Here is a 25,719-nt window from a genome sequence, read left to right on the forward strand (position 1 = left end):
CGTGGATGTAAACTGTAGTGCATTGTCATTAGTTTCCTGGTTTTTCGGTCCAAAAGGTCCAAATCAGCTTGTGTCCAGTTAACTATACCAGCTGTGTATCTTATAACTGGTATTGCCCAGGTATTTATGGCCTTGATTGTATTTCCACCATTCAATTTAGATTTTAAAATTTTCCTAACTCTGTTGGTGTACTCTCGTATATTATTATTATTATTATTATTATTATTATTATTATTATTATTATTATTATTATTATTATTATTATTATTATTATTATTATAAACAATTGTATCACAGCGGCCAGTTGTTTCGCCGGATTTGGCATTGGTTACTAGTCAGGCCCCACCCAGGGGCCTAGGACGTCGTAACGTATTTTCGTAATATACGTGCAGATCCAAGCAGTGCAGCTTTTTGCATTTGACTGATGGTGATTTTGTCAATTTTTAACTGTTTTAAATGTAATTCCAGTGCTTTTGGAATAGCACCCAGTGTGCCAATTACCACTGGAATTACCACTGCTGGTTTGTGCCATAGTCGTTGAATTTCAATTTTTAAGTCCTGGTATCTTGCGATTTTTTTATTATTTTTATTATTATTATTATTATTATTATTATTGTACAATTGTATCACAGCGGCCAGTTGTTTCGCCGGATTTGGCATTGGTTACTAGTCGGGCCCCACCCAGGGGCCTAGGACGTCGTAACGTATTTTCGTAATATGCGTGCAGATCCAAGCAGTGCGGCTTTTTGCATTTGACTGATGGTGATTTTGTCAATTTTTAACTGTTTTAAATGTAATTCCAGTGCTTTTGGAATAGCACCCAGTGTGCCAATTACCACTGGAATTACCACTGCTGGTTTGTGCCATAGTCGTTGAATTTCGATTTTTAAGTCCTGGTATCTTGCGATTTTTTCATGTTCCTTCTCGGCGACCCTGCTATCACCTGGTATTGCGATGTCTATGATTGTGACCTTATTTTTCTCAACCAGTGTGATGTCTGGTGTATTATGCGCCAGTATTTTGTCGGTTTGTATACGGAAATCCCACAAGATCTTGACCATCTGATTTTCTGTGACTTTTTCAGGCTGATGTTCCCACCAGTTTGTTGCTGTTTTAATATTATAATTTTTGCACAAATTCCAATGGATCATTTGTGCTACTGAATTGTGCCGCAATTTATAATCAGTCTGCGTGATTTTTTTACAGCAGCTGAGTATGTGATCAACAGTTTCGTCAGCTTCTTTGCAAAGTCTGCATTTGGCATCATCAGAGGATTTTTCGATTTTGGCCTTAATGGCATTTGTGCGGATAGCTTGTTCTTGCGCAGCCAGGATTAGTGACTCTGTTTCTTTCTTTAATGTACCTGTTTTTAACCATAACCAAGTTTGTTCCCTGTCCACTTTATCTTTTATTTTTTCCAGAAATTGACCATGCAGTGCTTTGTTCTGCCAACTCTCCATTCTTGATTTTATCACATCTTTTCTGTATTCTTGTTTTGTCTGTTGGGCCTTCAGTAGATTTTTGTTCTTTACTTCGATTAATAGATGTTCTTGACTTTCTTTTAAATAATCAGCCAGTGCATGTTTTTCTTCTTCAACTGTTTGCTTCACTTGTAATAATCCTCTGCCACCTGATTTTCGGGGCAGATATAGTCTATCAGTATCACCACGTGGATGTAAACTGTACTGCATTGTCATTAGTTTCCTGGTTTTTCGGTCCAAAAGGTCCAAATCAGCTTGTGTCCACTTAACTATGCCAGCTGTGTATCTTATAACTGGTATTGCCCAGGTATTTATGGCCTTGATTGTATTTCCACCATTCAATTTAGATTTCAAAATTTTCCTAACTCTGTTGGTGTACTCTCGCCTGACAATAGTTTTTACTTCTCCATGCTTGATGTTATCCAACTGCAGAATGCCTAAGTATTTGTAGGCTTCATTTTCTTTGCATTTAATTAATTGGCCATTGGGCATTTCAATTCCCTCACATGCAGTGATTTTGCCCCTTTTTATGGATACAGTGGCGCATTTTTCCATGCCAAACTGCATTGAAATATCGGTGCTGAATACTCAGACTGTGTTTGTAGGTACTTTAATTTTAATGCCTAGTTCATTAGTGACTATTACAGCTGCGAGGTACATTAACTGGTTTGTTTCCAAGATGGATCCCGGTTCAATTGTTGAAAACACTGCATTAACCATTTTCATGATAGGGACCAAAATTTTCTTAGGCACAGTTTTTAGTGATGGTAAACGTTGCCTTTCCTCATTAAGCAGAAAATGCTCCATGATCTTATCCTTCAATTCTTTTTGTTTTTGAGTTAGTTCATCAGTTGGTTCAGTGATAACTGGTTCTAGTGGTGGTGATGTTATTTCCTCCCCGAGAGCTTCTTCTGGGAGTTCTACTATAATGTCTTTAGTTTTGTCTTGAATATCAGTTATTTCCGCTTGTGATATTGTTTTTTGGGTTTTGCAATTTGCCTGAATTTCCTCATGTTCAACTTCACTAAACACTTTATTCCGTATAATAAATCGCCTTTGATCCGCTAGTCATTGTTCACTAACATTTGAATCTGGATATTGTTGTTTCCATAATTCATACATTCGCTTTAAATAGCCTCTTTTTTCTGGCTCTGAGTTGTAGTAACAGGCCATTATGGCACGGTTTTCATCTGCACTATATTTTTGTCGTTTTGTTGGCTGGTCCACTTGTAGCCCACTTGTCGACGGATGTCCAGGGACCCCAACATCCGCCGCGGCCCTTGTTAACCCACGCGATGACCGATGCGGTATGGAATTCTTATTCATTTTTTTCACCATATTGTATGGGTTGGCGGGTTTTTTTTTACGGGACCAGATGCCAACCTGACCCCCAACCCTCCTCCTTTCTCATCCGGGCTTGGGACCGGCAACGGCGGAGTTGTTGTTGTTGTTATTATTATTATTATTATTATTATTATTATTATTATTATTATTCATTGCCCAGTCAGCCAGATGTTCAGTTTGGCATTTTTGCCTACCTTTCGAGTCCTTACCAAGAACCTGGGATAGGCAAATCTGGATGTTTAATGGTGTTACAGATATAATCGCAGAATGGAAGCAGTTCCAAGTAAAGCCACCTTTTGCAATTGACTGATGGCAAATTTGTCAATGCCTATGGTGTTCAAGTGCTGCTCTAGTTGTTTTGGGACAGCACCCAAGATGCCTATTACTATTTGTACTACCCTTGCTTGCCTTTGCCATAGTCGTTTTATTTCTATTTGTAGCTCTTTGTATTTTGTTATCTTCTCCAGTTCTTTCTCTTCTCTTCTGCTATCTCCAGGCACTGCCACATCCACTATACAGACTTTTTTTGTCTTTCTTATCGACAACTGTTAAGTCCGAGGTGTTTGTGGCAGGTACCTGGCTGTCTGGATTCTGGAGTCCCAGAGCAATTTAACTTCTTCATTTTCTATGAATTTCTCTATTTTATGGTCCCAGTATTCTTGTAAAAAGTTAGCATTGTTGGCAGACAAGTTATTGGGCAGTAGTTGCTTGGTTCCATGCTGTTTTTTGGATTTTTCATTATCAAGTACATTTGACCAGCTGTTAACCATTCTTCACTTGTTGCATTTTGAAGCATTTCATCAAACTGAGTGCCCATGTAGTGATGGAGACTGAACAGGTGTTTTAGTCAGTATCCATGCAGTTCATTCAGGCCAGGTGCACTCTAGTTCTTGACCTTCTTCACCTGTTGTGCAACCATATCAGTTCTTATTACAATATTCTCCATTTTGTTTTGTGTTGCTTGCTTTTTAAGTATCTTTGATCCAGGAGGCAATTTTATCGTGTTACACTGTGTTTTCCCACAGCTGTTTCCAAAAGTTCAAAGTTTTTTCTTTACATGGGTGAACATTAGTAGGGATTTGATTTTCATCAAGTGACTAGTAGAAGAGATGTTGGTTTCTTCTGAACTGGACATTTTCATGATATTGTTTTATTCATCCTTCATATCTTTTGATTTTCTTTTCTGTTGCTATTACACACTGTTTTAGTTCTTCCATAATTTCTGTTATTGTTTTTTCCTCCAGGTTGTATTTTTTTGCGTAAAAACTATTTTTCAGCTTTTTATTGTTTTAAGTTTCATTCTTTCAAGTGTTTCAAATTGCTGACATCTCATAGTTTGTCAAGTTTACTCAGGTGTTGGAACTTTTTCTTCAGTCTATTCATCATTACTATTGTTTTCTTTCTAGGTATTTTTTTTTTTTAATTGGGATTTATATGCCGCCCTTTTCCCTGAGGGGACTCAGGGCGGCTTACAACGACAAGGGAGGGGAGGTGCAAGGTCAAAACAAAACAATATGTGAACAACAGAAAAGTAATAAAAACCCAACTTTCATTCAACAGTCAAACACTCGGGCGGGTAATTAGGAACCTATCCCCAGGCCTGCTGGGAGAGCCAGATCTTGAGGGCTGCGCGGAAGGTCTGGATAGTGGTGAGGGTGCGGATCTCCATGGGGAGCTCGTTCCATAGGGTCGGAGCAGCAACAGAAAAGGCTCTCCTCCGCGTGGTCGCCAGTCGGTATTGACTGGCAGATGGAATTCTAGCCAATGTTTCTAGATGTTGTAATTCCATATCTGTGAAAACTTTATTACAGATGATGAAACGTCTTTGATCTATTAATCGTTCTTCAGTCACATCACTTTCTGGGTGTTTTTCCTTCCACATTTGCATCATTCTTGTTTGAAATCCCCTGGCTGTTGATCCTGCCTGGTAGTAACATTTAATGATTTCTCAATTTTCTTCTGCTGTCCAAGTTTTGTGCTTGTTGTTGTCCAATTGTTTTGCAGTTGCATGCCCTGGTTCCCTAGCAGTAGCAACTGAGCCCTTTAGCTCATTTTTCAACAGATGTCAAGAAGCTATAGCATCTGAAATGGCCCTTGTCAATTCGGGCGATGACCCAAGGGCCGGTATGGAATTTTGTTGATTTCTTCTCATCATTGGTGATGGTAGGGTTGGTTCACATGGCTAAGCTATCGATCCGAAGACCTGTAATCCGATGCCCTTAGGGACCGCACCCGATAGTCCATCCAGTTGTTGTTGTTATTGTTGTTATCATTTTTTATCTGTTCCTAAAGAATGAGGTTGGGCAAAAAGAAAAGTAAAAGAGATAAGGAGGAGGTTTTTTTTTTAAAAAAAAAATAGAGAATAAGAAGGATTTTTTCATTATCTAATTAAAATATTTTATGTATCAACATTCTTTTTATATGCCTTTACATTAGAAATGATATATTTAATGACACTGCTACAGAATGGTTTTTTCCCCTTCTGCCATCACTCTGCTGAACACTCAATTTCCGCAGTTCTGTCTTATTTCTAAATATATTACTCATGTACCATGGCTGTATTACTTTTATCATTCTATTTTACTATCTTCTTTGTTGGTAACATTATAATGAATATTATCCTTTGTTATTATGATTATTATTATTACTTTGTTGTTACTTTGTTGTTTTACATTGAGATCACCAGAGACTTGTCCAATAAAGTATTTTATACTTACAGTGTTTGGGATCATTTCTTAGAAGTTAAAAGTCAGCTATACTTCCTAAAATGTCCAGGAGGTTCTCAAAGAAGAAAACCTATATATGAGGATGCCCAGGTCTGCAACTATTTACATTCCAGTAATTAGAACTTGTATTTCAAAAACTAGAAAATGTTAGTGTTTTCCATCATTGATCTAGACAATAGGATGACTGTATTGGGTTGCCCTAATTTCTAGTATATAGCATCTGAAAAACATTATTTATGACTTTTGGGGTTTTTAACAACAATTGCAAATGAATAATAACATCAAAGTTTTCTAAAGTTGTCTCTAACTGTCTGCTTATATAAAAGCATGCACAGATATTTACAAATTTTGAGATTTTGGAACCCTTTGAGCCCCTTGAAAGCAAGATTGATGTTATATATCATATTTTTCAGAGTATAAGATGCACAAGTTTTTATAGAGGCAAATTTTAAAAGGTAGGTAGAGGGGTAGAGAGGGAGAGAAAGACAGAGAACTACAGTAGGTAGGTAGATAAAGGGATAGAGAGAGAGAGATATAAAGAGAGAGAGTTAGAGAGATAGAGAAATACAGTAGGTAGATAGGAGGGAGAGAATGTGTGTAGGTAGGTAGGTAGAGGGATAGAGAGAGAGAAATAGAAAGAGAGAGAGGGGGGAGGGAGAAATACAATAGACAGTAGGGAGAGAGTAGGTAGGTTGGTAGGTACAGGGTTAGAGAGAGGGAGAGGGAAATACAGTAGATAGGTAGGGAGAGAGAGAGAGAGAGAGAGTACATAGATAGGTAGATGTTTCCAGGTGTATTTATCCATGTGCTGGAGAAGGAAATTGCTGATAATCTACAGCACCTAAGACTTTGTTTCTGCTGGCACAGCACTTGATCAATGTAATTCTTATCAATCAGTTAAAGAGCTTTCCGAAAGGGCAAAAAAAGTTTTTGCACTCTACAAACCTCCCAAAAACGGTCCATTTTTTGTGAAAACAGGCCCATTTTTGTCAAAAAAATTGCATGCATAGCCTTATGGAGGCTTATAGAGTGCTGCTGGGAGCTGTGGGGGGGATGGCCCATTTTTTTGCTCATTTCTGCCCTCCCCAGCCCCCAGGAGCTCTCTGAAAGCCTCCATAAGTATATGCACGGGCATTTTGGTGAATGGGCAGGGCTTTGGGAGGCAAAAAATGTTGTATTCAATATATAAGACGCATCCAGATTTTCAGCCTCTTTTTTGAGGAAAAATGGTGTGTCTTATACTCTGAAAAATACGGTATATCTTTGTAAGTTCTAAACGTCTCATTCTTTTATTACAACATTTTAAAACATATCTGTTTATTGTTTTAGTATATTGTGCTGGATCCATATTGGAAATGGTACAAGGTTGATAAGAGTAAAGAAGACACCTAAAAGAAGTAGCCATATATTTGATCCCTGTTTTGGTGGTTGATGATATAAGCCACAGTACATTTTTTTTTCTTTCATCATAGAAAGAGTGGCTGGACTTGATTGATATGTCATTGCACAAAAATTATGCTATTTACAATCTGCAGTGATGAAATGGTTAGTTGATAGAATGACTATGGATTTAATGCCAGAATAATATGCCAACCAAAACTAAAGAAGCATATTATAGCAAAATTGAAATAGTCTTAAATTGGCCAGGCTGAAACTATTAAACTGCAGTGTTCTATGACAGCATAGTCACTTGATGTTTAACGATGTTGGTCATTTTTTTTTTGTAAGGTTTTACAGGCCTAAAACACGTAATAGTAGGCTATATGGGCAATCTGCCAAACTGAGAATTCCTATGCTGTAGACCCTAACCACCAAGTAATTGCCACCAACTAAATATACACCAATTCCTGTGGTATATGATCCGTATTTTTATTACAATTTGAGTTGTAATTTCCAAGAATCATTACATGTTTAAACTTAAAGTCAATTTTATCTTCTCTTGTTCTAGCTTTTATCCATCTTAGATCAGCTAGCTGACCTCATACTTCCTTTCTTTTTCAAAACTGTATATTTATTTAACATTTCTATCATTAAGTATAGTTAATTAATTACAATTTATTTATAACATTGTAAACAAAACGTACTTGCATGAAGAATTAATTGATGGAATGAGTTAGTAACTTGTATGTTCCTTTGCATATCTCTTTCTTTCCCATTGTTAGGACCCATAACTTTCTTCAGTATTTGTTGACATTGGACAGTTATTGTCTTAAGCACCTCTTCTTCTCCAGCTTAATCTAGATGAATTAGTATTTCATTTCATCTTGGTTAGTTCATGTTTAACAGTTGACCTGTGACATATTGTACTTCATTATCTACTGGAGTTGGTTTATGAAATTATTCTCTTTTAAAATCATTTCTGTCATTCTATAAATGCTTTTATAAAGAATCGGTGTATTGTATTTCCATCTTTTAATATTCTTTACCATTGAGAGTTTTTTCTGTGATTATTTTTGAATAGTATTGACTTAGCTGTAAGTTTGTCAGTGATTATCTTAATCTATATTTTTATTTTTTCTCTCTTTTTGTTGACTGAGTTATAATTTTGTGTCCTTTGTTGCTTGAAGTTGTTTGTCATTCATCTTATGTTTTACTTGTCCAAGTTACTCACCCTCCATTTTTCTTAGCAATCATAATAACATACTCTGAGAACCATTTGGATATTTTCCCTTAGAATATAAGATTTTTCTCATAATTCCATTGTAATATTTTATACAAGATAAAATATAAAACATTCTCCCCCTCTATTCACTTAGTTTTGTAAAAAAAAACTTTACAAAAACCTGCTAAAGGAATTTTGCTTTTCCGTATGCACTGTTTTTAGGTGGTTTCTTGTACTTCTTTATGTATTTTTTGATTGATTGATTGATTGATTGATTTAATAAATTTATAGGCCGCCCAATCCCGAAGGACTCCGGGCGGCTTACAGAAAATAAATTTTAAAAAGTGAAGAGTTAAAAACAAACGGAGGAAAACAGATTAAAAGAAGCACATCATACACCCAGTGTAATTGGGGGCTGGACCTCGGTCAAGAGGTCAACAGCCCCAGGCCTGCTGGAATAGCCAGGTTTTAATAGCCTTTCGGAAGGCCATGAGAGTGGGTAGGGTCTGGATCTCTGGGGATAGTTCACTCCATAGGGTCGGAGCAGCTACAGAAAAGGCCCTCCCCTGGGGAGCCGCCAGCCGACATTGTCTGGCTGACGGCACCTGGAGAAGGCCCGCCCTGTGCGATCTTATCGGCTGTTGGGAGGTATGTGGCAAAAGACGGTCTCGCAGATATCCGGATCCTAGGTCATGTAGGGCTTTAAAGGTAATGACCAGCATCTTGAATCGCGCTCAGAGACTGATAGGGAGCCAGTGCAGCTCGCAGAGGATAGGTGTAATGTGGGTGTATCTTGGTACACCCAATATCGCTCGCGCGGCTGCATTCTGGACTAATTGTAGTCTCCTAATACTTTTCAGGGTCAGCCACATGTAGAGCGCATTACAGTAGTCAAGTCTTGAGGTGACGAGGGCATGAGTGACCATTTGAAGTGCCTCCCAATCCAAATGGGGCCGCAACTGGTGCACCAGGCGAACCTGGGCAAAGGTCCCCCTGGTCACAGCCGACAGGCGATGTTCTAACGTCAGCTGCAGATCCAGGAGGACCCCCAAGTTGCGGATCCTCTCTGAGGGGTGTAAATTTTCACCCCCAGGTTTAGGGACGGACTATCTGGGCTGTCCTTAGGGGGCAACATCCACAGCCACTCGGTCTTGTCAGGATTGAGTGCGAGTTTGTTCACTCCCATCCAGATCCTAACAGCTTCCAGGCACTGGCACATCACTTCCACCGCTACACTGAGCTGGCACGGGGCGGAGAGATACAACTGTGTATCATCCGCATATTGATGGTATTTAATCCCGTGCCGATGAATGATCTCACCCAGTGGCTTCATGTAGATATAGCAATAGCAGTTAGACTTATATACTGCTTCATAGGGCTTTCAGCCCTCTCTAAGTGGTTTACAGAGTTGGCATATTGCCCCCACAGTCTGGGTCCTCATTTTACCTACCTCGGAAGGATGGAAGGCCGAGTCAACCCTGAACCGGTGAGATTTGAACCGCCGAGCTGCAGAACTAGCAGTCAGCTGAAGTGGCTGCAGTACTGCACCCTAACCACTGCGCCACCTCGGCTCTTAGATATTAAATAGGAGGGAAGACAAGACCGATCCTTGCGGCACCCCATATTTAAGGGGCCTAGGGGTCGACCTCTGCCCTCCAACCAACACCAACTGCGACCTGTCAGAGAGGTAAGAGGAGAACCACCGTAGAACGGTGCTTCCCACTCCCACCTCCTCCAGCCGTCACAGAAGGATACCATGGTCGATGGTATCGAAGGCCTCTGAGAGGTCAAGGAGCACTAGGATAGAGGAATGTCGTCTATCCCTGGCCCACCAGAGATCATTGGTCAGTGCAACCAAAGCGGTTTCGGTGCAGTATCCAGGCCTGAAACCAGACTGAAAAGGGTCTAGATAATCTGCTTCATCCAAGGTCCATCGGAGTTGAAGGGCCACCACCTTCTCATTCTTTCCCCCTCTCCTTGGTAAGTCTAGATGAGCAATGCATATCTTTTTTCCCCCAGGTTACAGTTATTTAAAATAAGCTAGTAATGATTCCATTCCTGTCAGTGATGAAGTGACTTTTGTATATAAATTGTCAAGTTGTACATAAACACAATATTCATTCTGATTGCTAATGTGACATATTTAATATTTGTAAGAGCCATCCACATGGCACTGAATACATATAAAAGTGATAAAGCACTATATGGTAGCAATATTTTTAATGGAAAAAAGCAGTTTTGCCTCTGTGTTCCTTTTGTCACGTTCTTTTAAATAGCTGAACTGTTGTGAAAGCTGCCTTAAGGTTTCAGTTTACAACATAGGCATTTAAGTAAATTGCTTATATTTAAAAATTATAAGTACATACAATTATTGATCGGGTCATTTTCCAGACAACATTACAACCTTGGTAATGCTGTGACATGTATATCATTGGTCAAAGGACATTGTAATGAAGGTTTAGCAGTTGAAAGCAATTTGAATGTGTCTCTGCAAGGGGAGCATTTTGGAAAAATGTGGTTTCAAGACAGTGTGGGAGATTAGGCTACAGGAACAACATTGTATAGGAACCTGATCTTTTACCCCAGCATCAGCATCGTTCAGTTGCCGGTAAAGCTGCAACCTTGACATGGATATAAAAGAGAGAATGGATGAGATCTTTTTTGGGAACTCTGTAACCTCCAGGAAAATGAGTAAAACAGCCAAACGAAATATAGTGGGTTTTTTTTTTCTTTCAGAAGGAGTGACAGTTTAAAAAAAAAAAAACCAAGAAAAAGTAGTTGCACAAGAATAGAAAACACAATGTAAAAAAAGCACAAAGGCTCTAATAGAAAAAGAATAAATCTTGTGGGATATAAACAGAACAGGCTTACAAAAGAAATGTTGATGCATATTACTATTAATATAGAGCATAGTATATAGGCAATTGTAATAGGATAATAACTACTAAAGTAATAGATAGTAATAGACAGCAAATGCTATTTCAAAAATAGCACAGTATAACATAAATCATTCAACAGAGAGTAAACTTTACAATCATTAGTATTGATGATGTTAGCTATAGGTAAGTGAAATGTCTGCAATTCCAACCACAATTCCATAATACAACATTGAGCTATAGATATTGGAGCAACATATAACCAATGTTCCCTCTAATTTTTTTTCAGTGTGAGCAGAAAAGTATAGTGTTTGAGCGGCATATTTTCATGCCTAAGCACCTGAATTTTTTTCACAGATGTCACCTAAGACAACAACAAAATCAGTATTATTTGAAACTCAAAGTTATGTTTATTCATAATAATAAAAGTGTTATATAATATCAGTATCACTTAACAACGCTCCTGCTTAGCAACCAAAATGTTGGCTCAGAAAGTCTGGCATTTGAAGCACGCAAGTCTTAAAGCTGTTGTTACAAGACCCTTGCACCCCTAACCCTTTAGGGGAAAAAAACCCCAGGGGTCTTCAAACGTGACAGCTTTAAGACTTATGGACTTCAACTCCCTTACATATCTTAAAGATCATTCAAATGAGAGATATAAACGAGACTGGAAAAAATGGATTGACTATATACAAAATAAATATGGGAACAAGAAATTCCAGTTAGCCTATGCTTAAGATCAGAAATGATTTAAACTGTTAAAAGTTAGTTCAGTAAGAAGAAGCTAAGGTCAATGTAGAATGTCATTAATTTCTTTATTTCTTTTTTCTCAATAGATTTTAGACTGGGTTAGTTAAAAATCCATATCGTGTACGGGTTCTGGGAAGTTGGGGGGGGAGGAGGGGGGTTGGGGGTGGAGGGAGGGAGGGGCACACACAAAAAATTGTACTTCAATGTCTTAATGATTGACAAATGATGAAATATTTGTGTTTTTTTTTTAAGAAATAAAATAAATATTTGGGGAAAAAAAAGACTTGTGGACTTCAACTCCCAGAATTCCTCCCTGAGGGGAATTATATATTTGGACTGTTTCATAGTTACATTAGAGAACTACATTGTTAGAACTTAGCACAAAAGATACCTTTTATCTGAAAATCCAAATAGAGTAAACCTGCTATTATCCCAGAGCACTAATGTCATTTGTCCCAATCTGTTTTACGAGTCTGTATTAAAATAGATAGAAATATTTTCACTAAATTTTATAGATCTATATTTCAGGAACCTATCAGAAGTTAGGGCAAGATAAGAGTGGAAGAATGAATTTTGTTGCAGGTCATGGGGATTTTTTCAGCATCTTAAAAGTGGAGCGCATGTGCATTGAACTAGCAATACCCATTTAATAACAAAAAGAAATGACTGAATTAAATTTGGTAAAGTTACAAGCGAGCTGTAAAAAGCTTGTGGTTTTTAAAATCATAGAATCAGAAGGGATACTGGAGGTCTTCTAGTCCAGCCCCTTGTCCAAGGCAGGAGCCTTTATATCATCTGAGACAAATGGCCGTCCAGTCTTTTGAAAACCTGTAGCAAATGAATTAAGATTCCATTGATTTTAATTGTTCTTACTGTCAGATTTCTCCTTATTTCCAGCTTGAGTCTCCTTCTGACAAGTTTCCATTGCTTCTTGTCCTGTCCTCAGGTGCTATTGCTGCTGCCTCCTCCTCCTCCTCCAACAGCACCAACACATTTGCTGCCCAGAGCTGCGGCTGAGGTGACGCTGCCAAAGCTCCCGCTGGCGCCCCCGCAGCATTGGGTGGAAATCCAGCAGTGCTGTTGGAGGAGGAGGAGGAGGCGAACCAGCCTGCCACCGCCGGCCACCACCAGCCCCGCCGCTCTTCCCGCCCCCTTCCCAGCCCCACACAGTCCAGCGGTCGCAGCAGAAACAGCCCCGGGTCTCCGCTGCCACTCCCCGCATTTTCTGGACGGGGTCTCGCAGGAAGGAATCCCCTCTCCAAGGGATCCCCGTCCAGAAAATGCGGGGAGCGGCAGCGGAGACCCAGGGCTGTTTCTGCTGCGACCGTTGGACTGTGGGGCTGGGAAGGGGGCGGGAAGAGCGGCGGGGCTGGCGGTGGCCGGCGGTGGCAGGCTGGTTCGCCTCCTCCTCCTCCAACAGCACTGCCAGATCCAGTTGTAGCCGCCTGCAAAGGACTTCCACACGTTTCCTTTACAGAAATCTCTGCGCGGCAGATAGAAACTGGTGCGCGGGGTTTTCTTGCAATGTGCGCGGCCGCGCAGCCGCGCACCTTAGAGGGAACAGTGCATATAACTGCCCTGAAAGAGCAATCAGTACTCTCATTCATGGCTCAACCCTGCCCCCCCCCCAAAAAAAATCTCCTGGGATTTTATATAAGGAGGTGTTAGCATGATTATAGAAAGCAGTGCAAAAGCAGAATCACTAGCATGCCAGTATTTGGTATTTGGGAAGTAAGAGGGTTTTGGTTAAAGAATAACAATTTTTCTCTTTTATGTTTATGATGGAGAAAGTGAGCCAACTGGGGAAAAGAATTGATATGAACAAAATCGGTGATGAATACTGATTATTTCTGTTTGAAATAATTATCCATATTATAAGCATATTCATATTATCTAAGCAAGAATTTGCTGCTGCTGCTGCTGTATCTACCTTCTGTTTCCTCATTCTTCAAAGGATTTCTATCTTAGGACAGATAAAAAAACAGCCACAGATATCCAGTTCCTTATGCAGCTCCATATAGCCTTCAAAGAAGACTAATTTGAAGATTTAATGCTAGAAAGTCACATTTTTCAATATTTTTTGCTTATGGACACTAATTAGCATTTAAACAAAATCAGTTATTGTAAATAATTTCCTCAACCAATTTAGTTGTAGAGAATATTTAAAGTAGCCAAAACCAATTTTAAACAACACAACCAAAAGGAACAGCAGTAGATTTAAGTATTTCTTATTTAACCAATTAGTCAATAACCAATTTTGCTGCATTTTACTTATTTCCAAGATTAGTGTGAAGCAAGTTAAGTATAACTGAATAGAGGAAACATTAGATTGCCACTTAGGATCAATTAGGTGTATTTATTTAATTAATTCATATAGCTATCCATATCACAGAATGTGATTCCAGGTTATATATGATACATAAAAATAAGAAACCTAATTAAACACAGTAAAAACAAAAAGGATAGAAACTCAAGATACCAGGAAAGATAATCATAATTCACATCACAACCATCTTTGCTGGCTCATTATGAAACCCCAAAGATAAGTGGGAAGATTCCAGAAGATGTGAAGGAATGGGACTAATATCATCTCAGGAGGTTTCATAGGTAACGCCTCAGAAGAAAACGCACACTGTCAGCCTACCCAAGTGAACCAGACAAGAAATATAATCAGCTGATCTAATTCTACTTTATTGTAAAATTACATTAACAGAATCATTTAAGTCTGAAAGTACAGATCTCCAGCTTTCAATTTTTACAAGCTGATCAATCTAAACAGGACCTTCCTAAAAGTTCCTTCCTTTCTTATCTGATCATTACCTAGGCAGAAATTATTCCCCTAGTGCCTCAAAGTCATCCCCACATACCATTATATGTATAATACCATTATGCACACTGCCTAGGTCCCATGACTCTTTAGTAACTCTTTAGTATATGGCACCAATAAAGCTTTCCTGCTTGACCTGATGGGACAAGTGGATATAATTTGGAAAACCAGTCCCTCAAATAACTTTTACCCATGCCACATTGTTGAGGCAAATTAATGCAAAATTAATCATAGTGAAATAAAGAAGATATTTCAAATAAGATGAAGATATTATGAAGACTTTATAAACTAGTCTCTATGTAGACTCAGTTTCATTGATTTAAGTGGGTTTTTTTGTACATTGGAATAGCAAGTGAAGCATCTAGATAGCCCATGCTGATTCCTAATCATTTGGGGAGAGGTCCTCAATATATGAATCAATCAGAATAGAGCTTAAGGGATGTTGGAGGTCTTCTAGTCCAACCCTTGCTCAAGTAGGAGCACATGAGTTGCTCACAAAACCTTTGAATCCTGTGGTTTCCTCACAAGGGGCACCATACAAGTGGCTGATTTCTCAGACTCTCTTTGCCAATGAGGTTCTGATGGCCAGAATTTGCCCCTTCCTTTCCAGAGATGAATTTCCATGAACTTCCCCTGTAAACCGAGTAAAAATTTTGCAAAAATGTGAAAAAAATGAAAAACAAGGAAAAAGAGAGGGAGGGAGGGAGATATTTCACATCGTTAGGATTTTTTTAGTTTCATCTATTTATCTTGCCTATATCTTCTCAACCATTTTTTCTTAATCTTTATTATGCTAAAGGAGAATATTATTTCTATTTTTTAAAATGTATATCCCACAGGGGCAATGGATTTATACTAACATGATATATATTTAGAAAATTAATTTTATTTACAACAGAAATCACTTTAGAAGAAAATTAATTTTATTTACAACAGAAATCACTTTAGCAGTGATATTTATCTTTATTGTTTACCAAAATCATTCAATCTTGTCAAACTGAAACCCATGGTTCTCCATCCAGACCTAATAGCCTACAGGATCTTAGATAGGTCATCAGTAACATCACCAATGACACTAGTATATAAATTGGATACCATCGGCATACTAATACCCTGGTGACAGATTATGTAAATCCGTTGTTTCATTTATACATTAAACAGGAATGGGAAAAGAACTGATTTCTGTGGATCCCTATCAAGGATAGGACCCCAACCAATATTGAGTGCAATCAATTTTTCAGGAAAGAAGAAAACCAGCACAAATCGAATAAGATCTTTATTACAATCATAGAGCAGCATATAAAACCAACATAATGTATTGTGGCCCACCCCCATTTTTAAGCCAAGGTTGATGATATAAAAAGCTGCCAGGAAATCAAATAAAGCCAGGATCAATGCACTTTGCCATCTACTCTCACCAGACATCATCCAAAATGTTGTTTTAGCTTGAATCTAACTGAAAGGGAACATAGTAATCTACTTCACTCATTTCCAGTTTGTACCAAACACTTTTACCCAAGACAGAAGTATCATTGCTTATCAAGAAACGCCTAATGATGACAAACCAGCTTAAATACCTTAGAGTACCACCTTTCTATTGGCCCTACAGCTTTCTCAACAAATAAATTTAGAGTAATAGCATGTAACTTTTCCGTTCACCTAGAAACAAATTTATTTTGCTTTGCTAGGAAACAATGTGCTAAGATTCAGGGAACTGATGTAATCTAGGCTATGAACCCAGGCCATCTCCTGCTTGCTTTATTCCTAGAAAATTATTAAAACAAAAACATGTTTGTTTAGATTTATTTTTCAAAGGAGATTTCTGTATTTGAGAAAGCATTTAAATCAGTCCATTTATTGTACAAGGGTACAACAGCAATTTCATCTCAGTCAATAAATAAACTTAATATGGCAAAAGGAGGGCGGTAATTCTCTATATCCATATCAAAGCAACACCTTTGAGACAAAGCAACACCTATGTGCCAGTCAGCATGTGTTATTATTAAACACTCTCTGTATGGACCTTCCATCTGAGGCACTGCTGTCATGAAATGAAACAGTGAGGCAGTTTGTTAAAACGCTCTCAATTGTGCCTCTGTAAAAAGTGACTAGGACAAAAGGAGAAAGATGTGCTTTCCTCATCCGAAGCAGGAAATGGAAATGCTGGTTTGCACACTTCACTAAAGATAACATACAAAGAGTCCAGGTCAGCTTTTTAGTTATTTGCTACTTAATACTATTGACCACCTCCACAGACGCAGCCTTGATATGAAGTAAAGTAGGATTATGCCAGCACTTTTTAAAATCAATAATGATCTCCTTTGCATTGTTAGCATTCAAAACCAGGTTATTTTTATCACACCAGTTCACCAAAGCCCTCACCTCTTCCCTATGAGAATCTTCACTGTCATGCTAAATAAGTCCACCACTACCATGTCATCCATATACTTCACAATATGATTCGGAGCAGACGTAGCACAGCAGCAAGGGTTATCAAAGTAAAAAGTAAAGGGCTCAAGACATACCCATACTCAAGGAGATGAAATTGCAAACTTTTCTTCGACCTCGCACAAACTGGAGTCTGTCAATAAGGAAATCAAATATCCAGTTACATAAAGAAGTATTAAAACCTAATAGATCCAGTTGGTTCACCAAATGCTGAAGAATGATTGTGTGGAATGCAATTAAATTGCACCTTACTGACAAACTATAGTGTGAGAAGAAGTGACAAAAAAACAACAGCAATGAACAACATTTCCTACCAAGAATAATGGTATATTGAAAACTGTAGAGTCATGAAAGACTCAGAATTAAGAGCAGTCACACAATTTTTTTAAATTAGGGCATTGAGTTTAGCAGTTCCTCCTTGGACAAAATATCAAGGAAATCCAGTAAGTTTGGTATTATCTGGTTTGGATTCACATGTACAGATGTATACACATGTACAGATGTGTGAGGATTCACACATCTGTACATGGTTGTTCAGGCATCAACCCATTTCAGATTCTTTAAGACTTGATAAACCCAATTTTACCAGAATTTTCTGTCAAGTAACTCTGCATTTTTAAAAGCTTGTGCTTGTATCATTCCTATTGCTATCATTGGCCTTTTTTTTAGTTGCCTTTTATTTTTCCAAGCATCAGAGTGATATCCTGTCATTCTTGTTGACAGGAGTGGGTTATTAATTAGTTATTCATACAAGCAGCTTGATTTTACAACTGCTACTGAAATATTTGTTCTTCTAATTCAACACTTTTCCCCCAATACCATAATTTAAAAGCACCAGTGCTATTTTGTTCATCTTTTCTGATACTTTCACTGACATTTACTACAACTGGGAAAACCATTATCTTGTAATATTGTTGCCAGTATGAAGCTTCCATACTTGCTTCATATTCTGTTTGATATACTATGTGCACAATTATTAGGCAAGTGAGTATTTTGACCACATCATCATTTTATGCATATTTTCCATCTTCAAGCTGTATAAACTTGAATGCTTAATGGATATAAGCATATGAGGTAGTATATGTGTGTAATAATGGAGGGTGTGGCCTAAGCACCCTATATCACGGTGTGCAAAATTATTAGGCAGCTTCTTTTCCTCAGGCAAAATGGGCCAAAAAAGAGATTTAACTGACTCTAAAACATCAAAAATTGTAAAAAGTCTTTCAGAGGGATGCAGCACTCTTGAAATGACTAAGATATCAGGATGTGATCACAGAAACATCAAACATTTTGATGCGAATAGTCATCAGGATCGCAAGAAATGTGTTGGGAAAAAATTCACATTAACTGCAAAAGATTTGAGAAGAATCAAAAGTGAAGCTATCTCTCCATTATCCTCCAGTGCTGTCATATTCCAGAACTGCAACCTACCTGAAGTGCCCAGAAGCACAAGGTATTCAGTGCTCAGAGACATGGCCAAGATAAAGAATACTGAAGCCCAATCACCACTGAACAAGACATGTAAGTTGTAATGGCAAGATTGGGCCCAGAAATATCTGAAGACAGATTTGTCAAAGGTTTTTATGGACTGATGAGATGAAAATGATTCCTGTCAGACCAGATGGATGATCCCATGACTGGATCAGCAATAGGCACAGAGCTCCCCATTCAACTCAGATGCCAGCAAGTTGGGGTAGTGGTTTGGGCTAGTATTATTAAAGATGAGCTAGTTGGACCATTTCAGGTTGAATATAGACTCAAAATTAACTCCCAAGCTTATTGCTAGTTTTTAGAAGACACTTACTTCAAACAGTGGTACAGGAAAAAGTTTCTGTATTTCAAGAAGACCATGATTTTTATGCAGGATAATGCTCCATCATATGTATCAAAGTACTCCACTGTGTGGCTAACTATAAAGACCATAGAGATGACATGGCCCGCTTCCTCACCTGACCTAAACCCTATTGAGAAATTGTGGGATCTTCTTAAATGGGAGATTTACAGCGAAGGAAAACAGTACACCTTTCTGAACAGTGTGTGGGAATCTGTGGTTGCTGCTGCACAAAAAGTTGATGGCTACAGGTCAAGAAACTGACAGACTCCAAGGCTTATAACTATTATGGAAAAGAAGGATGGCTATATTGGTCAATGGTTTTTTTAAATGTCAGAAATGTTTATTTATACAGTTTGAGTTGTTTGTTTATTATGCTTGATTACCAAGACAGATGAGGCAGCAAGTCATGTATCCATGTATTTAAAGACCACCTACAATTTCTTTTGATCTATGCAGTAAAAAACAATATAATAAATAACATTAAAATAATGTATTTTTTGGAACTCCCTTGGCTTTTCCATTATTTATCAGTTATTGGCCATGTGTTCACATGTAGTACTACTGTTCAAAATTCAGTTTGAACATTTGTCAGCTTTCATTCTCCTATTGTTGTAAATTAAGGCTGAGCCAAAATGTCTTTCAATTTTTTTGAAAAAGAAAAGATTTCATATTAGACACCAATAGAAAATAGCTGAATTAGTTGAATTAAAACAGAAGTTTTTAACCCACTTATTTAATAAAGCTTTATGTACCTGTCAAGAAATTATATGTAAATTTACTACCATAACAAACAGACACTGGTTATGTATATGGTTCCATTCAGTTACTTGAAATTCTTCTAGGAATGGGCCAAATGTAAGTTGTCGTTTACAGTGAGAAGCACTTGGCAGTATGATACAGACCATGAAATTGCAGTCACTGTTTTCATCAGTCTCTGAATTGGGCAGTTCTGGCTTAGCTATATATTCTTTTCAGCCTTCAAAAAATTGTTGGCAAAGAGAAATCAGAAAGCACAAATTGGAGAACATTGCATTTCATCAAGAATTTCTATATTTAACCAGAAAAATATAAATGTCATATTAAGGAAATAAAAACTGGATGCAAGATTGCAAAGATAATTTTTTTTAGGTAAGCAAAAGCATTATGAAGAAAGCATTAAAAGCATTATGAAGCATTAGAAGTTTCATATAACTCCATTGGGATAACAGTACCCTCTTCCCTATTCTCTGATGTGTGAGACTTTGCTGTTATTATTAGATACAGATGTTTTGGCTGGATTTTGATTTGACATTTTTGTCAAATGTGTTCTTCCCAAGGCTCAATAATAGATGTTGTTGCTTAATAATATTAAAGACATTGCAACTGTATATACTTAAGCTATTTCAAGTAATGTTGCCTTTGCAATATCAATGATGTTCAAGTAATGCTCCACATGTTTTGAAATTGCACCCAATATATTTTTGGATCCTGATCTGATTTTCTGGGTATTGGCTATTCCTGCCAGCTTAATGTCATCTAGATTTTGACAAGTTCCCCTTCTGTTCCATCATCAAAGTCATTTATGAAGTTATTAAAGAATGCTGGGCCTAAGATAGAACCTTGTGGTACCCTACTGCTTACTACCCTCCAAGTAGATATAGAACCATTAAGGACTAGTCATTGAATATGGTTTGTTAGCCAGTTACAAATCCAATTAGTGGTGATGCTGTCCATCTCACATTTTTCTAGCTTTCAAAGAAGTAATTTGTGGTCTACTTTGTCAAATGCCTTGCTGATGTCTAAATATACTATGTCCACAGCATTTTGCTGGTCTACTAATTTAGTTACTTTGTCAAAGAATGAAATAAGATTGCTTTGGCATGGTCTGTTTTTAACAAACTTGTGTTGGCTAATAGTTATGACTTGATTTGTTTCTAGATGTTCACAGATCTGTTTATTTTTTTCCAATGATTTTCCAGGTTATATAAAGCTGATTGGTTTATACTTTCTTGGATCTCACCCCCCCCCTTATTTTTTTGGATGGGAACCACATCAGCTCTTTTCCAATCCTGTCATAATTCCCCAGTTTTCCAAGATTTTTTAAAAGATATAATATAATGGTTCTGAGGCAACATTTGCCAGCTCCTCTGGGGTGTAATCCATCAGATCCCAGTGATTTATATTCATCAAGATCAGACAGATGTACTCTTATCGTTTTCTTACTTATTTTAATTTTTATTTCTAGTCTGTCTCTTTCAGTTATTTTTTGGTAGGTTGGGCTGTAAGTATCTTTTTGATGTGAAGACTGATGCAAAGAATAAATTAAACAGTTCTGCTTTCTCTCTACTGCCTGATACTTCCTTGCCTTTCTCTCTCCAATTGTTTCCTTGACTTTTTTCTTGTTATTTATATGTTGAAATATTTATTATTATTATTATTATTATTATACAATTGTATCACAGCGGTCAGTTGTTTCGCCAGATTTGGCATTGGTTACTAGTCGGGTCCCACCCAGAGGCCTAGGACGTCGTAACGTATTTTCGTAATATGCATGCAGATCCAAGCAGTGCGGCTTTTTGCATTTGACTGATGGTGGTTTTGTCAATTTTTAACTGTTTTAAATGTAATTCCAGTGCTTTTGGAATAGCACCCAGTGTGCCAATTACCACTGGAATTACCACTGCTGGTTTGTGCCATAGTAGTTGAATTTCGATTTTTAAGTCCTGGTATTTTGCAATTTTTTCATGTTCCTTATCGGCAACCCTGCTATCACCTGGTATTGCGATGTCTATGATTGTGACCTTATTTTTCTCAACCAGTGTGATGTCTGGTGTATTATGCGCCAGTATTTTGTCTGTTTGTATGTGAAAATCCCACAAGATCTTGACCATCTGATTTTCGGTGACTTTTTCAGGCTGATGTTCCCACCAGTTTGTTGCTGTTTTAATATTATAATTTTTGCACAAATTCCAATGGATCATTTTTCGATTTTGGCCTTAATGGCATTTGTGCGGATAGCTTGTTCTTGCGCAGCCAGGATTAGTGACTCTGTTTCTTTCTTTAATGTACCTGTTGTTAACCATAACCAAGTTTGTTCACTGTCCACTTTATCTTTTATTTTTTCCAGAAATTGGCCATGCAGTGCTTTGTTCTGCCAACTCTCCATTCTTGATTTTATCACTTCTTTTCTATATTCTTGTTTCGTCTGTTGGGCCTTCAGTAGATTTTTGTTCTTTACTTCGATTAATAGATGTTCTTGACTTTCTTTTAAATAATCAGCCAGTGCATGTTTTTCTTCTTCAACTGTTTGCTTCACTTGTAATAATCCTTTGCCACCTGATTTTCGGGGCAGATATAGTCTATCAGTATCACCACGTGGATGTAAACTGTAGTGCATTGTCATTAGTTTCCTGGTTTTTCGGTCCAAAATGTCCAAATCAGCTTGTGTCCAGTTAACTATACCAGCTGTGTATCTTATAACTGGTATTGCCCAGGTATTTATGGCCTTGATTGTATTTCCACCATTCAATTTAGATTTCAAAATTTTCCTAACTCTGTTGGTGTACTCTCGCCTGACAATAGTTTTTACTTCTCCATGCTTGATGTTATCCAACTGCAGAATGCCTAAGTATTTGTAGGCTTCATTTTCTTTGCATTTAATTAATTGGCCATTGGGCATTTCAATTCCCTCAGATGCAGTGATTTTGCCCCTTTTTATGGATACAGTGGCGCATTTTTCCATGCCAAACTGCATTGAAATATCGGTGCTGAATACTCGGACTGTGTTTGTCAATGATTGGATTTCTATTTCTGACTTCCCATAGAGTTTCAAATCATCCATATATAGTAAATGCAAAAAATTTTCAGCTTCTTTGGCTGTTTGGTAGCCTAATTTCATTTTTTTTAAAATTACTGATAGTGGGATCATTGCGATGATGAAGAGAAGAGGTGAAAGTGAATCACCCTGGAAAATTCCTCGCTTGATATTAACCATTCCGTAGATCTCATTCCCTACCGCCAACTCAGTTCTCCATTGTTTCATTGCCTTTTCAGTAAAGGATGTAATATTTTTGCTAATGCCAGTTGTTTCTAAGCATTTTATGATCCAACTATGTGGCAGTGAGTCAAATGCCTTTTTGTAATCAATCCAGACCATATTCAAGTTCGTTTTTCTGTTCTTACAATTTTCTAATATCATTTTATCAATTAGAAGCTGATCTTTTGTGCCCCTGCTCCTTCTTTTGTTGCCTTTTTGCTCTACTGGCAAGATGTTGTTTGTTTCCAAATAATCCATCATGTTATCTGCAATAATGGCTGTGAGTAATTTGAAGGTTGTTGGCAAGCATGTTATTGGTCTGTAGTTTTCAGGTGTTGTTCCTTTAGTTGCATCTTTCTGAATCAAGTATGTTTTTCCAGTTGTCAACCATTCATCAATTTGGCCCTTTTGTAAAATTTCATTCAGTTGCTTGGCCAATATTGCATGTAAACTGGTCAGATATTTGAGCCAGAAACCATGTAATTGGTGCTTTCCAGGTGATGTCCAATTCTTTACCTTTTTAACTCGATTTTTGACCATCTCAGTTGTTATTTCTAATACTTGCACTTGTTTGTTGCCAATGCTTTTCTCAAAGTCATGTATCCACTTTGCTTCCTTGTTGTAGTCCTTTGCATTTTCCCACAATTCTTTCCAGAATTCAACTGTGGCCTGTTTTTCTGGTTTTTCACTTTTGGTGTCACCATTCACATTAAGACTTTGATAAAAACACCGTTGGTCTGATCGAAATTGCTGATTTTGTTTATATTGGATGATTCGTGTCTCATATCTTTCAATTTTTCTAGCTGTTGCTGTTATCTGCTGTTTTACAATCTCTACAGCTTCATTGATGTTTCTTGTATCCAATCTATATCTTCTGATTAGCCGATCTATGATTTTGTTGTTTTTAAGCCGTTGCTCATGCATGTTCTTTAAGTTACTAGCATCTCTTAATTTTTTGATTTTTTGTTCTAAACGGATTTTCCACTTTGGCTTTGATGCTTTTTCTGTTGTGTGACTAGGTACTTTAATTTTAATGCCTACTTCATTAGTGACTATTACAGCTGCGCTGTACATTCACTGGTTTGTTTCCAAGATGGATTCCGGTTCAATTGTTGAAAACACTGCATTAACCATTTTCATGATAGGGGCCAAAATTTTCTTAGGCACAGTTTTTAGTGATGGTAAACGTTGCCTTTCCTCATTAAGCAGAAAATGCTCCATGATCTTATCCTTCAATTCCTTTTGTTTTTGAGTTAGTTCATCAGTTGGTTCAGTGATAACTGGTTCTAGTGGTGGTGATGTTATTTCCTCCCCGAGAGCTTCTTCTGGGAGTTCTACTATAATGTCTTTAGTTGTGTCTTGAATATCAGTTATTTCCGCTTGTGATATTGTTTTTTGGGTTTTGCAATTTGCCTGAATTTCCTCATGTTCAACTTCACTAAACACTTTATTCCGTATAATAAATCGCCTTTGATCTGCTAGTCGTTGTTCACTAACATTTGAATCTGGATATTGTTGTTTCCATAATTCATACATTCGCTTTAAATGGCCTCTTTTTTCTGGCTCTGAGTTGTAGTAACAGGCCATTATGGCACGGTTTTCATCTGCACTATATTTTTGTCATTTTGATGGCTGGTCCACTTGTAGCCCACTTGTCGACGGATGTCCAGGGACCCCAACATCCGCCGCGGCCCTTGTTAACCCGCGCGACGACCGATGCGGTATGGAATTCTTATTTGTTTTTTTCACCATATTGCATGGGTTGGTGGGGTTTTTTTTACAGGACCAGATGCCAACCTGACCCCAACCCTCCTCCTTTCTCATCCGGGCTTGGGACCGGCAACGGCGGAGTTTTATTATTATTATTATTATTATTATTATTATTGTTATTATTGTTATTATTATTATTTGGTGGGGAGCGGGTGCCGGCATATATGGTTAGGATCCGTCCAGAATCATTTCAACATGAACAACCAGGCACAGGAACAGAGGCCTGGTTATGAACATGAGATAGAGTTAGCAAAGACTGTGGGACAAAGACTGTGGGAGTCCCAGAGGAGTATACTGACTTTAGTGAAGTTTTCAGTGAAAAGGAGTGCAACATCATCCTAATGATTGTGCCATAGAAATAGTACCAGAGGCCAAGCTTCCCAAACAAGGATGTACTCTATGACGCCTAAAGAGTTAGATGAAATGAGACAGTACATCGACAAAAATCCGGCACGAGGGTTTATACAGCCAGTAAGGTTCCCCAATGCTGCCCCTGAATTATTCAGGGAAAAGAAAGATGGTAGCTTGCACCTATGTGTGGACTTTCAAGGTATCAATGGAGTGTGTGTGGAACATACAGTATGTATCCTCAGACACTCACGAAAGATATGCTATCCCGGTTATCGGAGGGGGTTATCTTTATTAAGTTGGACCTCAATTTAAGGCTTATTATTGACTAAGAATTCATGAGGGGGATAAGTAGAATTGTCCCCTTGGGAGTTTCCAATATAGGGTAATGCCTTTTGGGTTACAAGGGCACCGGCGGTTTTCATGCAGTTAATCAATGAGGTACTGCATAAACATCTCTAAAAAGATGTTGTCTATCTGTACGACATTTTAATTTATACTAAAACCATGAATCAGCATGTCAAATTGGTATGTGAAGTTCTTACCACATTATTAAAAGCCAAGCTATATGTCAAGATAACCAAATGTGAGTTCCACAAGACAAGATTGGATTATCTTGGTTATAGAGTTTCCCAAACAGGAATTGAAATGAATCCAGCAAAAGTTCAGGTGGTAATGGATTGGCAGGCACTCATTTA

The 25,719-nt window shown here is 37.9% G+C and overlaps 2 protein-coding genes across 2 annotated transcripts in view; one reads left to right on the top strand and one right to left on the bottom strand.

Moving 5' to 3' along the window:
- Positions 1–25,719, top strand: part of CNTNAP2 (contactin associated protein 2) — an 885,336-nt gene that overhangs the window by 168,090 nt on the left and 691,527 nt on the right. The window lies entirely within an intron of this gene.
- Positions 690–25,110, bottom strand: LOC148045925 (uncharacterized). Its single transcript, XM_087712167.1, has 3 exons — positions 25,039–25,110; positions 22,745–23,260; positions 690–1,445 (listed from the first exon to the last, which is right to left on the bottom strand). The coding sequence occupies exons 1-3, from the start codon at positions 25,108–25,110 to the stop codon at positions 690–692; spliced, it is 1,344 nt and encodes a 447-aa protein (XP_087568293.1).

This window comes from Thamnophis sirtalis, unplaced genomic scaffold (genome assembly GCF_051295495.1).
Source record: "Thamnophis sirtalis isolate CommonGarterSnake01/CBP01778 unplaced genomic scaffold, rThaSir2_p1.2 scaffold_4, whole genome shotgun sequence".
Taxonomy (NCBI): Eukaryota; Metazoa; Chordata; class Lepidosauria; order Squamata; family Natricidae; genus Thamnophis; species Thamnophis sirtalis.

Coding starts and splice junctions, on each gene's coding strand:
- LOC148045925 (XM_087712167.1), bottom strand. CDS start 25,110: ATGTACTGTCTCATTTCATCTAACTCTTTAGGCGTCATAGAGTACATC. Junction 23,261..25,038: donor TTTGGGAAGCTTGGCCTCTG/GTACTATTTCTA, acceptor TACTTGATTCAG/AAAGATGCAACTAAAGGAAC. Junction 1,446..22,744: donor TGAAATTAGGCTACCAAACA/GCCAAAGAAGCT, acceptor GAGAGTTGGCAG/AACAAAGCACTGCATGGTCA.